The sequence below is a fragment of the Galleria mellonella genome, unplaced genomic scaffold, assembly GCF_026898425.1.
Source record: "Galleria mellonella isolate WM207_F2 unplaced genomic scaffold, CSIRO_AGI_GalMel_v1 utg65, whole genome shotgun sequence".
NCBI classification, from domain to species: domain Eukaryota; kingdom Metazoa; phylum Arthropoda; class Insecta; order Lepidoptera; family Pyralidae; genus Galleria; species Galleria mellonella.
The window spans coordinates 1,938,076-1,958,583 of record NW_026442138.1 but is presented as its reverse complement, the minus strand read 5'-3'; the positions used below and the strand labels follow the sequence as shown (position 1 = coordinate 1,958,583).

At 34.6% G+C, this 20,508-nt stretch overlaps 1 protein-coding gene across 1 annotated transcript; it reads right to left on the bottom strand.

The window, feature by feature from the left end:
* Positions 1–10,517: 10,517 nt before the first annotated feature.
* LOC113519890 (uncharacterized) lies at positions 10,518–13,733 on the bottom strand. Its single transcript, XM_026905104.3, has 3 exons — positions 13,666–13,733; positions 12,827–13,072; positions 10,518–11,025 (listed from the first exon to the last, which is right to left on the bottom strand). Exons 1-3 carry the CDS (start codon positions 13,675–13,677, stop codon positions 10,843–10,845), a joined length of 441 nt encoding a protein of 146 aa, XP_026760905.2. The 5' UTR covers positions 13,678–13,733; the 3' UTR covers positions 10,518–10,842.
* Between the last annotated feature and the right edge of the window lie 6,775 nt (positions 13,734–20,508).

Here is a 20,508-nt window from a genome sequence, read left to right as displayed (position 1 = left end):
AGATGCTAAAAAGTAGTTACCGTAGCCTACAAATTGTTGAAATACCATAGGTTTTGTGGAACATAATCTTCAATTACATTTACCCATGATATAGACTTATCGACTCTTTTAGGGCATTACATCTAAGCATATAACACATCCTTGAATGTAGGACTAGTCTTCGCCTGCTATTATATTACCTCGCGGTCGCACAATTACCCGGTTTGACAATTAAGAAAAAAAAAACATGAATATTATTATATTTACGCCTCTTTGAGTTTGTATACAATAAACCCTTTTAATGTAGGGAAAAAACGCATACAGACAGAAAGTATCGGTTTGTATAATTTAAGGTGCGCGGGCGCAGCTTGCGCGCACCTGCGATTTTTCCGTTGGTGGCCATTACTCTTGCTAATTGCTATGTTATTCGTTCGTTGGGCCAACATACTACATACATACAGTTTAGCCCTGCAAAGTAACTTCTCGGTGTTATTTCTGGCAACACAGTTCGTCAATTCAAATGCGCAGTCCAAGAAATGGTTGTCAGTGACTTATGAGTTAATTATTCTGACTTCATTCTTTGACAGTCATGACCCACTTGTCATGACACCTGAAAATCATTGCCTTCTTTTCTTCAATAGCTGGGTAAAACACTTACATCAGCATATCAGCCTTTAACCGTCCACTGCTGATCATAAATCTCCCCTTGGGGGTTTTGCCAGTAGTTGCCACGATTGGCAGGTGCATTGGTAACCGCAGTTAGGCTTTTGAGATGTTTTAAGAGGGACGCTATTGTTCATTCCTCGCTCTCCCTTAGCCACTCTTATGACACCCACGGGAAAAGAAGGGGTGGCCCATTCTATGCCGGGACGACACGGCGGAAAACACATTTTAAGAAAAAAATTAATTGTAATTATTTATTTATCATTTATTGATCACAGAAATGTAATTATGCGGTGTAATACATCAATAAAAAATAAATTTTATATGTATGTAATATGTGACTGAAAAAAAAAACACAAGCAAGCCGGATTTTCAAATAATTAACGTTGGTTTAGGTTTATTTAAATATAACTGTATTTATATAACAGTTAATAGTAGTAAGTTAAGTGTATAACAGAGTTTATAAGTTTTCTTCCTGTGAACGCTCAGGCAGTGGAGTAAGATTCTTCAAAAAGGTGCATTAAAGTTACTTCAGGGTCGATAACGCGCGCATGGCTTCCTGGTGTTCCAGGCGTCTATAGACTGTAATGACTATATGCTTGTTTGCCTTTGAGTTCATGGTCTAAAAAAAGAATACAAAATTGCCGCGTCGACTGGGAGCATCACTACGTTTACTACAAACAAAACATCCAAATAAAACATTATCTAGAATCATTTATTTAAATGCCACACTATTCTTTCAAATAAAGATCGCATGCAATCTCATTGGACGCTTGAAAAACGTTAGATCCATGACAAAGGAATTAAAGTATTCAATTCAGATGCCGCCATTGTTGTCTGCATCACTTTATTTGTACAATTTTTAACCGCATGTTATCAGCCAAGATGGACGACACTAGCTTTTTAGTGTTGGGGATGGTGTATCACTAATTAACATTTGCATTAAGTAATACAGCGGCGTCAGCGTTAATTATCGTTCAGCGGTGTAATTTAATGGTGTCCGTTTAATGTCTTTTAATTAATTAAGCGGTTATTAATTATATTTTGTTGAATAAAAAATGGAAAGTGACTTCTTAGGTCTCACATGTTATAGGAGTAAAAAAAAAAGGTACGATAGGTTTTTGTGCGCATGCAAATTTAATTTTATATAAAATATGTACATATAAACATTATTATAGCCATGTGTTTAAGATTGCAACATTTTTTGGTTCTTTTTTTTTAATAACCAATTATTCTTATGTTGCCTGTCACTGATCTTCTTTTGTTTTTTTCATTGTACATTAAAATATACGGAAGCTATTCATTGTTATAACTTATAAGACAATTACCTGTTTAATATTCACCGTAAAAACTACGAAATTTATTATACTCTCCAACACCATTTGTCGGTACATAAGTACATCATTAAAAAAACAGTTGCTTTTGGTATGCAGAATTGTTATTTAGCATCTAATAGTTTAACACTATTTATGCGAATAATTTAAAGGAAAAAGTATTAGGTATGTGTTATTCAACGTCTTGTTAGAAATTACTAAATATCTTTAGTCATGTTAATAACCTGTTTAGATACTATTGGGTTGACATATTAAAAAACAAAAATTTCAAATTAAATGCAGATAAAAAAATCTTTCGTCATATGTTTTTGAATGTTCGGTAGCTATGATGATTACAGCTCTACCTATAAATATTACAAAATAAATGTAAAGTATATTCCCGGGCTTAACCTATCAATCCATTGGCAGACTACACAACAATAAACTAGTCCAACAACAATGGACATGACGTAAGAACAACATTAATGCGGTGCACGCAGGCCCCTCGTCTACACAATACTTTAATTCGGACATCGATTAATTATGGCAGTTTCCGAACAAATCACCAACTCGATTCTAAATTTTGACAATACGTCACCGCGCGCATAGTTAATCAAAATCAGTCCGCGCACGTCACTATACATCAGTGGGGCCATTGTGCTTGTCAAGTTAGTTTTGGGGTTCCGCTTAAGTTTCATTAAATAATTTGTGATTGCAAAAATTGGTCACTAGAGGGCGACTTAATATGTCTGCAAAGGAATCTCTGTTTCACTCGTGTTTCTTCCGCCAGATAGCTGTCCTAGTACGGCTGTGTTTTAGTCTGCAGTGAAATTATTGGGTGCGGAGATACAACATGCGAGTTCGCAAGAATTAGGAATGGTAGCTTATGAGGGGCACTGTGAGTTTATTTTATTACAACTATGACGTTACCGTTTTTCAACAAGTAGACTGTTATCGGTGTATTAAAGATTATTTCCCAAAGGAGGTCTAGACTCCTTAAAAAGACACATCATGTGCTATTAGTTATGTCTTTATACATATTTAAAAAATAGAATGGGTACCCACCAATTATAGGATGGGCTAATACCAATACTAATGGGTCTCCTTTACATACATCTATACAGTATATATAGATATCACAATTTAGTAAATCAAATATGCAGTATATATCTTATTTACCAAATTTACCAGAAAAATCGACGTGAGATTACGTAAGGATTGTTTTTTCGAGTGAAATTAGTTTTTTCTGTTAAGTAATAAAGAAACATTATTTGTTATTGCAAAATAATGTAAAATATAACCAGTACCACGGTGGTGGTATATGCCATGCCACAATATAACCTAACTAGAGCTATTTATAATACTATTACTTTCAAGGCATATGTAACCAGTAATATTATAGATATAGGCAGGTAATTTTGTTATGTCAGTATATTTGAGAAAAAAAAGAAATAAAAAGTATGTTTTGGTTTAAAATTTGTAAAATATTAGCTATCAGGTTTAAAATTATATCTACAGGACCATCAATTATCACTATAAATTCCCGCCTGTCCAATTTTTTACATCCACAGCTACCGGTGACAGGTATATGAATCGTCCACTGACGTTTGGTGCGCGTGTTTGACAGTTTGACTAATGCTTGTCTATGGCAAAAACGTCGAACCCGTCCGAGTGAAAACGTCACTCAGTTCCCAACCGGAGTGTTGACATTACATTATTACTTTATTAGCAAGATAATAGGGTAGTTTGTAGGCAGTTTGAATAATTTACCTTGTGAAAATATCTTTTTATTCTGTGCCTTTAACGAATTTGTTAAGAACTATGGTCAGTTCTATATATATATATATTCCATTTTATGCCGGGACCACAAGGCATTGCTTGGCTATATTTCGTTTTAAATAACAGTGAAATTATAGAGTATGGAAGATTAACATCTTAGGACTCAAGAATGGCGACCCACGAGAATAAACTACCAGAGGGAGACTTTGTACAAAAGTGGATTGCTTGGGTACCTCTGTCCCATTCGTGTTTCAACCGTGAAGCAGTTCTGTTTGCATGACTGTGTTTCGGTTTGAAGGGTGGGATATAGCGTGAATTTACTGGGTACAGAGGAATAACACCTGAGTCCTCAGGAATGGCAACGCATGGGGGGTATCATGGGCGAAACAGTATACTCTGTTATGTCCATGGTACTGCTCATGTCTATAGGCGACGGTTACCACTTTCCATCAGGTGGGCCGTCAGCTTGTTTGCCATTGTAAGTTGTATAAAAAAAAATAAACAAGGGCATCACAGTATACACTGTGACGTATATGGTGATATTTATGCAACTATTTGTACAACAGCACCACTTTGTAATGCCCACAGCAGTATTCATGTATTTATATAGGCAACTGTTACTATTTCCCATTAAGTGAGCTATCAGTTTATTCGCTATTTCAATTAGCATAAAATATACATTCAATCCCCACTAAATACTGACCCTATTATCTCAGAAGGAGATCCAAACCGTCCAATGCTGTGAGGAGGGCTTGTCAGGTGGACCTCCATATAGTCCACCCTGGAAACCATCGTGCTGAATTCCAGGTGAATTTATCACGATTGGCTAAGTGACCTGTCTTTTTATTCTCAGTGCTTACTGGTGCTCAGCCAGGGTGTACCGATAGCGTTTTTTTTAGACAACTTAGAATGGCATACAAGCTGACGGTCCACCTGATAGAAAGTGGTAACTGTCGCCTATAGACATGAGCAGTAGTACCATGGATATAACAGAGTATACTGTTTTGCCCATGATACCCCGCATGCGTTGCCATTCCTGGGGACTTAGATACTATTCCTCTGTACCCAGTAAGTTAGCGTAGGCGAGTTTACGATTCCATTATAATACAATAAAAAAAAATCTGTCCAATCCTTGTAGACTGGTCATCTCGATTATACTACCATTTTTTCCCCGATCATCGATACCATACCTCTCGAGCAACAACACTGCGTGGTTGACATTCCAGCTATTGGGTCGACCTTTGAGCAACCGAGTTCGATATCACATCTCTAATCGTAACTACTGATCAAATGACATAATACCAAGTCAAAGATGCATCTTCCAATCGTTATTTCAAGTTATTTTGGTCTTTATTACAAAGCAGTACAGGCTAAAAGACGCTTTTAGCCGCGATTAATCTAAAGTAGTAGAGTTAAGACACTCGGAATGTTTGGTTGTCGATCCGAGACGTCTCAATCCGTGTGTATTTATCTCCCATCATAACGTATATGTTTCTTGTTAATTTTAAAGCCAATGCCCTGTTGGTTTCTTTTTTTTTTCACATTTCTTAAAATCATGACTTTGACATTTCACTAAATGTTGTTATACAGCTTTTAATCTATGGTTTTAAAATCTCGACTAGTGTTAATGATGTTGACAAATGATAAATTCACCAAATGGTATCCAAGTCGTTAGTAAATTTTACGTTTTGTTTAAAATCACCGTAGGCTACATAAAATTAGAAATTTGAAATACATATTTATTGCTAGATTTATTGTTAAAAAAAAAAACTTTGTTATGACAAGACATAGTACATTTAAATTATAAGGTATAGAGACATGACAGTTTAATTTCCAGGAATAGCAACGCATGAGGGTATCATATGCGACGCGATATACTCTATTATGGCTATGGTACTGCTCATGTCTATAGGCGAAGCTTACCACTTTCCATCAGGTGGGCCGTCAGGCTGTTTGCCAAAAAAGGATCTACATATAGGTAAGATTTCATATGAATCCTTTTAGCCATTTAAACACGATTTAATACTAAATATTAAAAAATCTATACAAACTGTAACGTTCATAGTATTGGTAGTAGAATGAATGAATGAATATTCATAAGAAACATGGTAAATACATAATATAAACAATAGGAATAAGTCAGACATATTTTGCCATAATTAGACATTGCAAAGTTTAAAAACCTAATAAGTATAAATGTTGAAAAAATAAAATATTCACTATGGGTACATCTTTGCCACAATTTCACCATACTTTACACTATTTTTCTTCACCGCAAAAGTGAAATTAGAGATGCGAAATTTGCGGTATTAGAAATTAGAATTAAAATCCCAGATCCAAATCGACGCACGCACATTGTTGTAGGTCGAAAATTATCTTGATATTTTATGAATATATCATATCTGACTTTATACTTAAAGCATAGTACAAAAAGGATAAAGTCTAGTTGAGTCAATACTTAGCAACAATAAAAGAAACTAAGAGAATATTTTTGAGTGTTAAAAAAGTAATTTAATTGTTTGTAGGCATTTTTTATGAGATTTTTTAAAAGGAATAAATCCTCGTTTCTAAACTTATATTTCAATATTCATTTAATGTTTGAAAGATAACTATTGCGTTCTACAGTTGTTTAGCAACTGCATACGTGAAGATTTTTGTATACAATAATATACAAAAATCTTCATGTATATACGTGGTCTCACAGTAGTTCCTGTTTAACCTTTTTGTTTCCTCGCTCTTATTTCTCTTCTAGTTTTTGTTTACGCCATTTTATTTATTTAGTTTAAATACATTTTTAAATGCACACCAAGTAGGACGCTCTTTAAATATGCTTTAAAATCTCATGAAGTATTACCGTTGCGTGCCATAATAAAATGGGATAGTCAAATTATACCTAATTCGATATTTCGACACATTCGTTACAGCTGTTGGCAGAAGCGGCCATGTTTGTTGACAGAGCGCGCGAAATTATCCAGATTTCGCGCGCACAATTCCCTATCTTCACTTTTGTTTATCACCTGACATAATACATTTACGAATTGAAATTTATAATTCCCGGTAATTTTAAACTGTATTACATTGAATTAGGGGTTATTAGTGTGTGTTATGATGTTTCTATTGGTATTTTAGTGGGTTGAGGTTATGTTTACGTTTGGCGCGTAAACCGTACGGATACGATCAGGCGCGGTGCAGCGTACGTTGTTTGTTTTGTTATTAAATATAGGATCTCTCTAAGTAATTGCTGTATTATTGTGTTTATAGTTCCTAAAACTGTTCAGGTGCGAATAATTGTGAGTAATTTTTCTACATTCCATTGCAAATTCGATGAAGTTATAGCACACTTACGTATATTATGATACATAGGTAGGAAGTGTGTAGATACTTTTTATAATGGGTGATAATGGATGGTAACCCTATCTGTTGTGCTGACGAGGCACCAGTGAGAGATGATAGGTGGGGATGAAAGAAGGTTAGTAGGTCTATCTTGACGAATTCATAAATAATTAACCAAGATGGTTTCTAGGGGAAAACCACGTGGCAGTCGACCTGATAAAGTATATTGTTAGCAATGGGACTGTTAGTCCCCATTACTAACCATTGGTATCTGGCCAGCATAAACCACTAGCGTAGATTATCATTCCATTTAAATTCAAAATAATATCTCATAATAGAATAAAAATATTATAATAATATCCTGAACATCAGAGTAGAAACGTTACATATTTGACGTAGGTCAAACCAATTTAAGGTTAACGTAACGTAAAGATCATCACGGGTCAATTATAATTTATAAGAACCATAAATAGCGACCTCATATAACAAACTCACGGCTTATCTTCTTAGTTATATTTTTTTATTTTATTTTTTTAATAAACCCGGCATTAATCCGTCGACGTGAGGCTCTGGCAGCCCGGTGGGGGTCTGGCAGGTATATGCGCATTTCGGTGTAACAACAGATAGTAAAAAAAAAAACATTAGTAAAACTTTTTTCGATTATTAGACACGCATTTCCGATGTCGTGATGCTGCATACGATTTATTTCTGTATTTTTAGATAAGTTTTCTTTGTGTATATATCGTTTCTGATCGTGTACTCTACGATTAGAGATTTTCAGATTACAGAATTTATATATTATTCTAAAAATAAGGATTATTAATAACAAATTGTTTCTCCCTACCCTAATGGGAGACAGGTGTGACAGTTATGTATGTATATAATACATACATGTCGGGGGAAAGGGATTGTTAGTAATGGAGACTGAGAATCCCATTGCTAGCAATATACCCAACCAGGTCGATCTCCTCGCGGTTCTCCCTGGAAACTATCATGCTTAATTCCTGATGAATTCATTATGATGGGCTAACTGGCATGTTTTCATTCTCATCTATCACCCTTCACTGGTGCTCCGCCAGCGTATCCAGTTAGCGTAGACGGGGTTACCATTCCATTTTCATCCACTAAAAAAGAAAACAGTATATTTTGTCACCCTCATTATTTACCACCATAGTTATCACTTATTATCAGGTTTCTTTTTAATGGATGATAATGGAATGGTAACCTTGCTTGCGCTAACGGTATACGCTGGCAGGGCACCAGTGAGGGATAATAGGGGGGTAATGAAAAGCAGGTCAGTTAGCCCATCATGGTGAATACATCTGAAATTCAGCACAATGGTTTCCAGGGGGGATCACGTGGAGGCCGACCTTACAGGGTATATTGCTAGCAATGGGACTGGTAGTCCGCATTACTAACAATTCCTGCCCCTGATTTGAAAGGTGGGGTATGGTAATAAAATTACAAAGTACACAGACATACCACCTTAGTCCTTAGGAATAGCAACGCGTGATGGGTATCATGGGTGACAAAATATACTGTTTTCTTTTTTAGTGGATGAAAATGGAATGGTAACCCCGCTTGCGCTAACGGGATACGCCGGCGGAGCACCAGTGAAGGGTGATAGATGAGAATGAAAACAGGCCAGTAAGCCCATCATGATGAATTCATCAGGAATTAACCATGATAGTTTCTAGGGGGAACCATGAGGAGGTGGACCTGGTTGGTATATTGCTAGCAATAGGATTTTTAGTCCCCATTACTAATAATCCCTTTCCCCCCTAAATATACTCTGTTATATCCATGGGTAACGGTCTATAGGTACCGGTTACCACTTTCCATCAAGCGGGCCGTCAGCTTATATTGCCATTCTAAGTTGTATGAAAGAAATTATGCATTTTAGAATGGCAAACAAGTTGACGGTCCAGGAAAAGTGATAACCATCGTCTATAGACATGGATAGCTCCATGCATATTGCAAAATACGCTGAAATAAAAAAAAATATTATTAGGCACTACTATTATCTAAAACTACATCATCACAATATTGTATTTCCGCGTTTCGTCCCATCCATTGCCTGTTGAGTTCGAGTGTTCCTCCTATGCATAAGGATGAATACAACGATGTAAGGCGAATATGATGTGGGTGAGAGTACAGAGCTCAGTCATCGACCGGGGCCTTGACCGCCGCAGTGAAAGTTGCCTCATTTGAGATCTGCTCTCTTATAGATGATATGGAGTTTGTATCTTGCTGGATGCACCGTTGCATGGCCACTTTTCGTTTCACCTACCGGTGACCACACGATTTGTGCACTAACAATTTTATGCACCTACAAAGAGTCGATAAAGCAAGATTTATTGTCTATGGTACTTCGGCAGACTTTAAAAACAAAAGGAAGTTCTCAATTTGGTTGTATGTTTTTTTAATGTTCGTTACCTCTTAACTATAATTTTGTGTAGTATATATATATATATATATATATATATATATATATATATATATATATATTGTACTTACATATATCCATAATTAATTAATGTGAAAACTATTCATGGTTTAACATAGATATAAATTTGATTATGTATTAACAGTAATTCAGCTGTACGTTTTCCAAAAAATATTATAAATAAATAAATATTGTTGCTATAGAAATTCCATTATAATTGGTCGAGTAGTTTACTTTTTAAATCAAAATAACAAGTTTTGCCACAATCCAAGTCGATTTTTTTATGGAATATATATTAAAAAAAAAATCTTATTTTTTTAACAACAATTTGTTGTAGTACTGGACATTTTTTACTATTGCTTAGTTACGATTTTTCATATTTTGTTTAAAATGGTCAATTGAAGAAAATATAACGGATATATAACAATAGTGGAGGCTAGATCTGCACCATTATTGTTGCAACGCGCACGTGACACCTCTAGTGTTGCACGCGTCCAAAAGCTACAGTGACCGTTTACCATCAGACGAGCTGTATGCTTATTTTTTTTAATGGATGAAAATGGTATGGTAACCCCCCCCTGCGCTGACGGTAGTCGCTGGCGGGGCACCAGTGAGAGATGATAGGTGAGAATGAAAAGACAGGTCAGTTAGCTTTCCTCCCCGTTTCCAGGGGGGACCACGTGGAGGTCGACCTGTCAGGGTATATTGCTAGCAATCGGACTGGTAGTCCGCCTTAGTAACAATCCCCCACCTCCCTGTATGCTTATTTGCCACTTTCGTGATATAATAAAAAAAGTTTAAGTCCCTCTCTATTTTATATTATGTTTATACTATATTCCATAGTGATTGGTTAAGTCATTAAACCGATAAGAGGTAATAAACAAACAAATTTACTTTCACATTTATAATATTAGTAGTGGATATAAGGATATGTCGTTGTAAGTATCAAAATCGTGCATCAGTCTGTATTAAATAAAAAAAATAAAAAAAAAAAAACAAGTATGTCTCGTGAGTTTTACGTATATTTTACAACAATCTTATTATCTATTAATAATCAACAACAATTACACAATAGTCAACAACGATTGCAGTCAACAGCAACAAAACAACATACAACTATAACTGGGCACACAATAAATATCACATTTCAACAGTAGTCAACTGACGGAAATACATCTCCATCAAATATACCTACATTAAAGATTTATTTACATAGGAGCAATTGGCCGTATTCAGTGGCCCGCGGGACAACGAAATGCTTACAGAGTAAGCTATATTCTTTTTAATCTACAATGCCCCTTTTTTTTTTATTTTGGCTATTTTGTTTTTTTAGTGCTTGCCACCCTTGTGGTGGTAGATGTGCTTGTATACGGGCACGTGGACGGGGTAAGGCTTGGGGATCGGTACCTCAACCTTCTTTTCAACCTCAACGGGGTAAGGCTTCTCGACTTCATAGGGTACTGGTTTTTCGACGGTGTACGGCACTGGCTTCTCAACTACTTGGGGGACAACCTAAAAAAAAAAGAAATTGAATATTAAATAGGTACCTATGACGAACGCGCCAAAATTTTTAAGATGGCGTCAACTTAAATAAGCTCAATGAAAAGTTTCAATTAAATCTTTTTAGTTATTTAAATTAAAAAAAAAGGTGAGATATCTATTTCTTGATTTGAATTTGTTCTATTATTTTGAAATTAATTTATAAAACGAACTATTTTTAATGATTAAACTAATTTAAATTGAGATCTAACTTTTATTAATTAATCTAGTTTAAATTGAGCTAATTGAACGAATTTGAATTTCGAACACTTCTTAATATTAATTAAAGATTTTTTTCAATTTTTTTTTTTAATAGTGACGTTCTGCAATCATTTTACTGCCATAAATACGCGGGAACTGTGAGTGAGTTGAGAAAAGAAACACGCCACGTTAGGGTCTATTGACTGTCACTTTTACTTTCGTGGCCAGTTGCATTACATAATAATTGGTGCAGTGTCATATCGCGGCGTATCTATGTCACTGATCGCAAAATTACTCTTAAATGCGCAAGCGTAAAGAGAACATGTAACAATAGATATGACATAATCTACAGAATTGTGGCCACCGATTCAGACACGAAGTGGAAGTCATTCTCATTTTGGATTTTACTTTTTAGTTAGGTAGCATTTTTAGGTGACGCAAATAATGTCTTTAAACGATTTTAAAAAGTAGGTTATAAACTAGAATGCATTTACATTTGCGTGTACATGTTACGTGATTTAATCTCGTTATTTATGATTTTGTTGATTCATGACGATCATTATTACGATGTGCACAGTTTACTCCCATTTTATACAAATTTTGTCAAGATTGGAAACATTTTTCCCTGGAATTCAATCATAAATTATTCAAATTAAATTAGTATAAAATTTTAATTTAATTTAGTTTTAACAAATATTGTATGCATCATTGACTTTTAACATTCATATAATTCTAGTTCAGTATGTTATAAATAATATAGTTTTTAGTTTATTTTTTTTCGATTTCGATGAAATTCGACAATAGATGGATCTTTTAAGATAAAAAAATCTTAGGTATCTCAATTTACACAAACAGTTTATGGCTAGTTTAAGATATGTGTGATAAACTATGGGAGAAAATAACGTATCTAATTACGTATTAAGTGGTTCAGTCACGTTTTATATAGGTATTTAATGGGAGACGGCGACACGCCGGTGTAAATCTATCTAAGTATATGCGATCGTTTATTATTAGGTAATTTATTCTTGTCGTTTCCTTCGCAATTTATTCCGATTTAACGATATAGTTAACGTTGCCATATCAAAATATAGTTATTTATTTGAGGATGTTACTTTTTATACTTGCAAATAAGAATGCTAATAAAGTATTTATTATTAATACAAAAATTTTGAAGCTTTACAATTGATTTGTTACATAATTTAATTTTCAGTTTGTAATTTTTTTGTAATTTAGTTAAAAAAGATTTATAAATTTAATTTAAGTAAATATTGTAATTAAATATTTATTGAATATATTTTAAACAATTTAATAAGTGTATTGTTAAAAATTATTATAATTTAGGAAAAGTCAAGTATTACTGGTAGTGAAGAATAAATAAATATGTAAATAATGTTTTTTTTTTGTTACAAGTAACGTTTCTCTTAGTAACGTTGATGTGGTGTCAATCAAGATTTTTACTTCGATCAAGTCTACTTTAGTGAGTCTGTTAAGGTAAAATGTAATATTCTGTGTAAATTATAATAATAATAGGTATTATTTTCAATGTGACAATAAAAAGAGATCAAAAAATTACCTTGTAAACAGGCACGTGTATGGGCTGCTCCACAGTCACGTGTACGGGGTACGGCTGTGGTATAGGCACCTTCACGTACTGGGGCACGGAGACTGCCACGGGATGGGGCACGGGGACACCGATCTTCTTCACCACCGTCACGTGGTACGGCTTCGTGTGTTCAGTGTGCGAGTGGCCTTCCGGTTGCCATTCTTCGGAGGGACGCGCGGCGGCTAGGCTCGCAATGAGGAGGACAGCTGTTGCTTTCTAAAAAAAAGAAAAAAAAATTGTCTATGATTTAAAAAATAATTGATTATAACTTTTTTATTATATAATGTGTTCATTTAAAATTAGAATATAATTAGAATTAGAACGTGATATTTAATTTCAAACACAAATTGAAAACGTTAAATAAATTGTATAATTTTGATTACATAAACAGTTACATAGTGCTGGATTGATATTTACTATTTATAATTAATACATAATAAAATTAAGACAAAAATTCCATGTACGTTTATGCATATTAAACAAATAGCTAAATTTAAACATATTAAATAAAAAGTGATAAAGGATTCACGATATGTTTACAATTTTTAAATGTGTTGCAAGTAACAATTTATAAAGTTAATTACGTACAAGTAAGATAACAAGGAAGCAACGTAATCCCTTCACTGGGCAATGATATAGTTATATAACTTAAGTGGTGTTATGTCACTAATATAACATCGTCAATTTACAATTTGGAACGAATTTAAAAATGGAATTTTTATTTTTATTTATTTTTATTACACATTTCAAGAGGCAAAGACACTACTACATTTTTGATGTTTTCTTATAAAATATGTTGAATAACTTACGAAAGCGATCATGTTGATACTTGTAAGTGGTGTTGTCGACGTTTACTGTTGACTGGTGCCATGTCTGATCCCCACAACCGTTTTATACTTGGTGAAATGTACTACTTGCCTTTCCATTCAGTGATAGGATCTGCGTACTGCGATGCGATCTCTTTCGATTTCAATAACGGTAATATCAGATTTCCATGTATTATGCTGCTTTGATACGTATTGTTAATAGAGATGTACGTATTGAAACAGTAATGTATACGTTCTATTCAAGTTATTGTACTTTATAATGCATATATAACATTTATTGGTACGATTTGATTGTACTATTTTGTTTTAATAAGGAGAGACTTTTTTGTTTATTTTGCTTTATTTTTTTTTATGTGTGTTCAGGTTTTTAAGTTCCGTTGTAGCTAATAGAAAGTGATGTGACATTCGATTGTATTGATTCTAATAAGCATATAATAATAATTATAATAAAATTTTATAAGTGAACTGGCTTCTGCGGCCAGCTTAGTGGAAAGTTTACCTCACTGTATAATATTTATGCCACATAATTCGAAGAATCGATAACAGATAGGCTTCACTCGAGAGCCTTTCTCGAGTGTTGACCCTATACAGACAAACGTTGGATAAGATGACCCCTGCCTTCCACTACAACGAGCGACGACCTCAAATGCATTGCAGGGAGTCAGTGTATGTAGGTATCTCGAGATCATTTCTAGAGACATCTTTATTTTCTTTTATATATCACTAAGGTAGCGAACAAACATACGACCCACTTAATAGTACCTAAGCGGTTATTGTTCGTCAATACGTAATGCTCCTAGGATTAAAGAAATCTCTTTAGGATTAGCAACGCCAGCAAAGCGCAATTCCTTTTTTGAAGAATCTCAAGCTGTAGTCTCTTGAAAAAACCTCGACGGAGATCTCATTCCATAACCTGAGTGTTCGTGGGAGGAAACACCTCTGAAACGGCGCTGTACGCGATCATCCAGGCTTTAAAGTATGGAGGTATGTCGATGGTGAGCCGTACAATGGAAGAAAGTAGCCGTGGGCATCATATTGAATATTTCATCTGAGCATAGTCCATTGTACAAGCGGTAGAACACGCAGAGTTAGGCAAAATCTCTTCTTCGACTTAAGAGTTCGATACCGCTTGTAAGCCTGGGATCACCGACAATTCTCATAGCTCGTCGTTGCACTGAATCGAAGAGTTCAAGCTGGTATCTGTGTTCTCGCTTATAAGTGACAGTAATACTCCATATGGGGCCGGATTTGCGATTTGTAAAGTATTAATCGTTGATCCGGCATTAAGTATTTCTTTGCTCTATTAAGCACACCGAGTTTTTTGGATGTCAACTTCACTTTGTCTTCGAAGTGGCCTCGAAACTGTACGTTACTAGAGATGTCAAAACCAAGAACCCCAATGCTTTTAGAAATGTTAAGGAGCGTGCGGTGGAATTGTGGAGTTACAACAAATGGAGGTTTCAGATTTCAGATTCTATCACACTTCTTCGGGGTTTCGGAAACTTCGGGTATGAGCACTGTCAATAAGTAATTTCATCAACCAACTCATCATATTAGATTATATCTTATTAGATGTTTTGCTCGTAATTTGAACTGTATTTCCATTCCGTAGAATAGTTTTGCTATTGCTTCTTTCCTTTGGTTGCACGTAAGTGCAGTGTGGACGGACATATCAAGATCATCATCATCAAGATGGGATATAAACCATATCAGCCGTTAACTGTCCACTGCTAAGCATAGGCCTCATCAGTAGGGTACTGAATAGGCCTATCCCCAGTAGGGGTTTGCCAGAAGTCGTTACGCTCGGCATGCGGATTGGCAACCGCAGTTACACTTTGGTGGTGTTTTAAAAGGGACGCTGCTGCCTATCCCTTGATTATTAAGTTTCCTTAGTCGCCTCTTACGTCATCCATGGGAAAGGAAGAGGTTATAATTAGTTATTTAATTATTTATTTATTTATGACATCCAATATAGGTGGGCCTTAATATGATACAATTTGTTTATAATTACTCCTCTCCATCCAAAGGTTGCCTGCAAGAGATCGCTCTTAGCGATAAGGTCGCCCGTTGTTTTCTCATTGTGATTATTTCTTGTAATTATTTATATTTATAATAAGTTTACTATTGTAATCTTTTGGAGGAAACAATAAAGAGTATCTATCTATCTATCTACAATAAATACGCGATAATATTAATGACACATTTTAATACTGTTTAATAGATAAACTTCTAACGAGTATACATTGGGGGGAAAGGGATTGTTAGTAATGGAGACTGAGAATCCCATTGCTAGCAATATACCCAGCCAGGTCGACCTCCTCGCGGTTCTCCCTGGAAACTATTATGGTTAATTCCTGATGAATTCATCATGATAGGCTAACTGGCCTGTTTTCATTCTCACCGATCACTCTTCACTGGTGTTCCGCCAGCGTATCCCGTTAGCGCAGGCGGGGTTACTATACCATTTTCACCCAGTAAAAAAAAAACCAGTATACATTTATTATTACATGTATAAACATATTGCGTAAGTAGTAGGAACAGAATGTACTTAGTTGATCGCGAAATAAACCTCGTAATGAGGTTTCGTCAGTTTACAATGTTATTTTGCGGAAATTTATCTGAGCACCGTGTCCACTATAATCATACTGCAGCTAGAAATGTTCATTAGCACGATATTCTAACGATATTGGGAAGTGACCTAAATGTTAGTAATATTATATTGCTAGAGGGAGACTTTGTACAAAAGTCGTTTGCTTGAGCACTTCAGTCCCATTCGTGTTACAACCGTGAAGCAGTTGTGTTTGCATGGCTGTGTTTCGGTTTGAAGGGTGGAATATGGCAGTGATTGCAGGGTTCAGAGGAATAACACCTGAGTCCTCAGGAATGACGATACATGAATGGTATTATGGGCGTAACAGTATATTCTGTTTTGACCATGGTACTGTTCATGTCTATAGGCGACGGTTATCGTTTTTCATCAGGTATGTTCCGTCAGATTGTTTGTCATTCTAAGTTGCGTATAAAAAAATATTAATAAAGCAGTTTCAAAATAAGGAGTGACGGATGGGAGGAAGGATTATTGGGATGTATGATTCAATTCCGCGAAAATTTTAACTCCACCTTTTCACTTCCTAATTTCCTCTTCTTATATCCTCCAGATCCACGTCATTGCTAAAAGAACTTATAATAGATCTTAGAGAAAGACTGCATAAAAATATTTTTTTAAGCAACTTAAAATGGAAAACAAGCTAACGGCCCCCCTGATGGAAAGTGTCACATAAAAAAAAATGTCTGGTAAAAAAGACGGACTTAATACTATAAAGCATTCTATAAATATAAAGCGTTCGCAGTCAACCTTTTGGCAAAACAGAAACGTAATTATGCGGTAAAAAAACTTGAAAATTGTTGTAGATAAACAATTATATTATATATATATTTATTCGTTTATATATGTAATTTTAGTATGTATGTATATCAATAATTAGTAGTACCGCATTCGAGTATTCTGACACTTCCCTATGGTTGACTGGGAGAGAATGCTTTTAGCATTAAGTCCGCCATGTACACATATTTGTACTAATGAATAAATAAATAAATAAATAAACAAATAAATTACACTTATGTATCCATATTGACTTACAAATCACAACATGTACAATGGAGAACTCCTGCGCATTCTCAACCAATTTTAAAAAGCAGGATGTTATCAATTTTGTTGTATTTTTTTTGTTTGTTACCTCATAACTTTGTCATTTGTAAACTGAATTGGAGATTTTTTTAACTGAAAGAATATACATACAGATTGGTGCCATAGAAATTTTATCAGAATCGGTTCAATAATTTAGTTTTAAAATCAAAATCTCTAATTTCGCCATAATTGAACTTGGATTTTTTGTGGTACACAATTTAATTAGAATAATTATTCTAAAGTCTAAAAAAAAGGGTGATTAAACAAAACTAATTATGAGGTTAACTTGTGGGTACGTAGTAGTGTTTAAAAAAGCAACTCGATTTTCTTTAACAAAATCACTGTTTACCAGTATAATTAAATATTTGTTATGAATTTTTACGAAAAGTCGAAATGAAAATGTAAGTAGGCAGTAATAAATTCGAATCGATAGATACTTACTATATTTTGTTTTTGGTAATAAATCAATTAGTGAAGCTCTAACGCGTTACCGATTATTCAATAATGCCTGATAATCGATTCCGTTACAGTTTAAATCAATTCGATCGAATTAAATTCGAAACGGATTTGTTTCAATTGTTTCAACAGTAGCAAATACATTTTTTTGTTAATAAAGTTTTTATTTTTATATATGCCATACTTTACATACATACATACAGAAGGGAAGATAGAAGGAAAAGGGAGACCAAGGCATAGTTACATCAGACAGATTGTATTGACTTGGTAATAAATGACAGACTTGTTTAATACTTATTGGTTTAATTATAGAGACCGACATTAGTACAGTGGTGACGACATACACGAGTATATCGAGAGAGGATGCGACAATAGTGATGCGCCGTTCCATTAGTGATGTGACCTTAACTACTTAAATCTATATTCATAACACAGATAAAGGAAGGAGTTTTTTTTTGTTGGGTGAAAATGGTATGGTAACCCCGACTGCGCTAACGGAATACGCTGGCGGAGCACCAGTGAAGGGTGATAGATGAGAATGAGAACAGGCCAGTTAGCCCATCATGATGAATACATCAGGAATTTACCATGATAGTTTCCAGGGGGAACCGCGAGGAGATCGACCTGGTTGGGTATATTGCTAGCAATGGGATTCTCAGTCTCTATTACTTACAATCCCTTTCCCCCAAAGGAAGAAGTTGGTGTCGTGTCGTATCAAGAGGTGAAGAGACTCGAAGAAAATCGTTGTGAGTGGCAAGAGCTCCATCGACAAGAGCGCCGCTCTTAAATAGGATAGATAGATTCCATACTTTGGTTAGTTGAAGTATGAACGCTTTTAACAACATTATTGGAAATAGTTTAAAAATAAATTAATTCTGTGTTGATGGTAAACACCGTTACACTTATTATTTTATAAAAAAAAGCTTCAATGATTGGAAACGTAAATAAGTAAAATTGTGTCAAATATACAATTGTGAAGAACATTGCGTGCGTTCACAACAAGAGAACGCTGACGTAACTTGTGGTCAAAAAACTGGCCCGCTGTGTGGCGCGAGTGACGGGCGGTAACGATACGAGTGTTTTGTGGCTCCCTCTGGTGACGGGATGAGAAATTATTTATTTAACACTAGCTTTCACCCGAAACTTCGTCCGCGTGACGAGGTGTCCACTGATCGGGATAAAAAGTAGTCTACAACCTTCGCCATCTTATACCTCATCATATACCTGTATATCAAATTATAATGGCATTTGGTTGTAGTTAATGCATCAAAAGGTTTTTATTTATCGTTGTAATAGTGTTTGCCTGCATTTTATAAATGTCAATTAAATTTTATTTTATTTATAATAATAATAATAAAAGATAACAAATATTAATATTAAATTAATAAATATTATATGAAGACGAAAGATTCGATTTTCCTTTGTAATAGATAAATAAATTAAATTTCCATAACCTATTTTAAAAATTTCTTCTCAAATATAAACTGGCTGTGTCTTAATATACTTTTTATCTATCCGTGCAAAGCTGGGGCGGGTAGTTAGTAACAAATATATCGCAATAGATTTTGTAATCACCACGTTTTCAGAATTGACAGTTTTAACTAAGTGTATATTGTGTCTTATAACCAAGAAATACAAATTACAAACATACTGTACATAATAAATAATTAAATTGTGCTAAAAAAACCGACTTCAGTTGTGGCAAAACCGATTACATATTTGTTGGCAATCGAAACACCGTGTGCTGATGACAGAGCAAGAAACAACGGCGACCCTGTTATCGGAACCCTAAGTTGGGGCCCAACAATGGCGAGATGTTGAAACTATAGAAACAATAAGTCGTAGTGTTCTTTCTACGTATTTGTTACCATTCATCATCATCATCTCCCTACCCTTATCCCAATTATTATTTGGGGTCGACGTAATATGATTCTATCCATATTACTAAAGGATTTGGCTTATAGTTTTACGACCGGCCGCCTGGCTGACGTCAACCCTCTTTGGGAACCCTGTATTTGTTACCATTCGTTTGTTTATAACAACTATATTCCTTGTGAAACTGTTGTTCCTTTGTTTTGGGGTTTTGGGGCATTTCTTGATTGAACCGTGAAATGAGCACTAATGTTTGACGTAATGATTGTAACGTATAAAATTGTAATTGAATTTAGGACTAAATCATCTTATTTAGTATTTTAATCATATATAATTGTTATTTAGTTAATAAATTAGTTCTTTAAAGACTCTTGTCTCTGGTTTTTAAAGTATTTTGATTTAAAAACTATATCAATGAAGCGATAATGATAAAATTTCAAAGGGACCAATCTATAAGAGATAAGAAAAGAGTTTTCTAAATTTGTTTAGAACTGACGAGGTTATTAGGTGAGAAACATAAAAAACTACAACCGAATTGAGAATCACTTTTTTTTTAAGTAGCTTGATAATATCTTTATTACATTATTTGTCGCTGTAAGCTTATGAATTGTACGCGTACAGCTCTGCGACGGTGCGGTATACACGTTCGGTATCCGGTGACAGTCTTCCGGTCACATTGTTACGGTTATCACTGAATCGTGCGCCGTATGTTCCTTCTACTGAGTACTAACTGATATGTAATTAGTATATTCAAATCTAAGCTAATATTATAAAGAAAAAGAATATTTTTTTTTGTTTGTAATGGATAT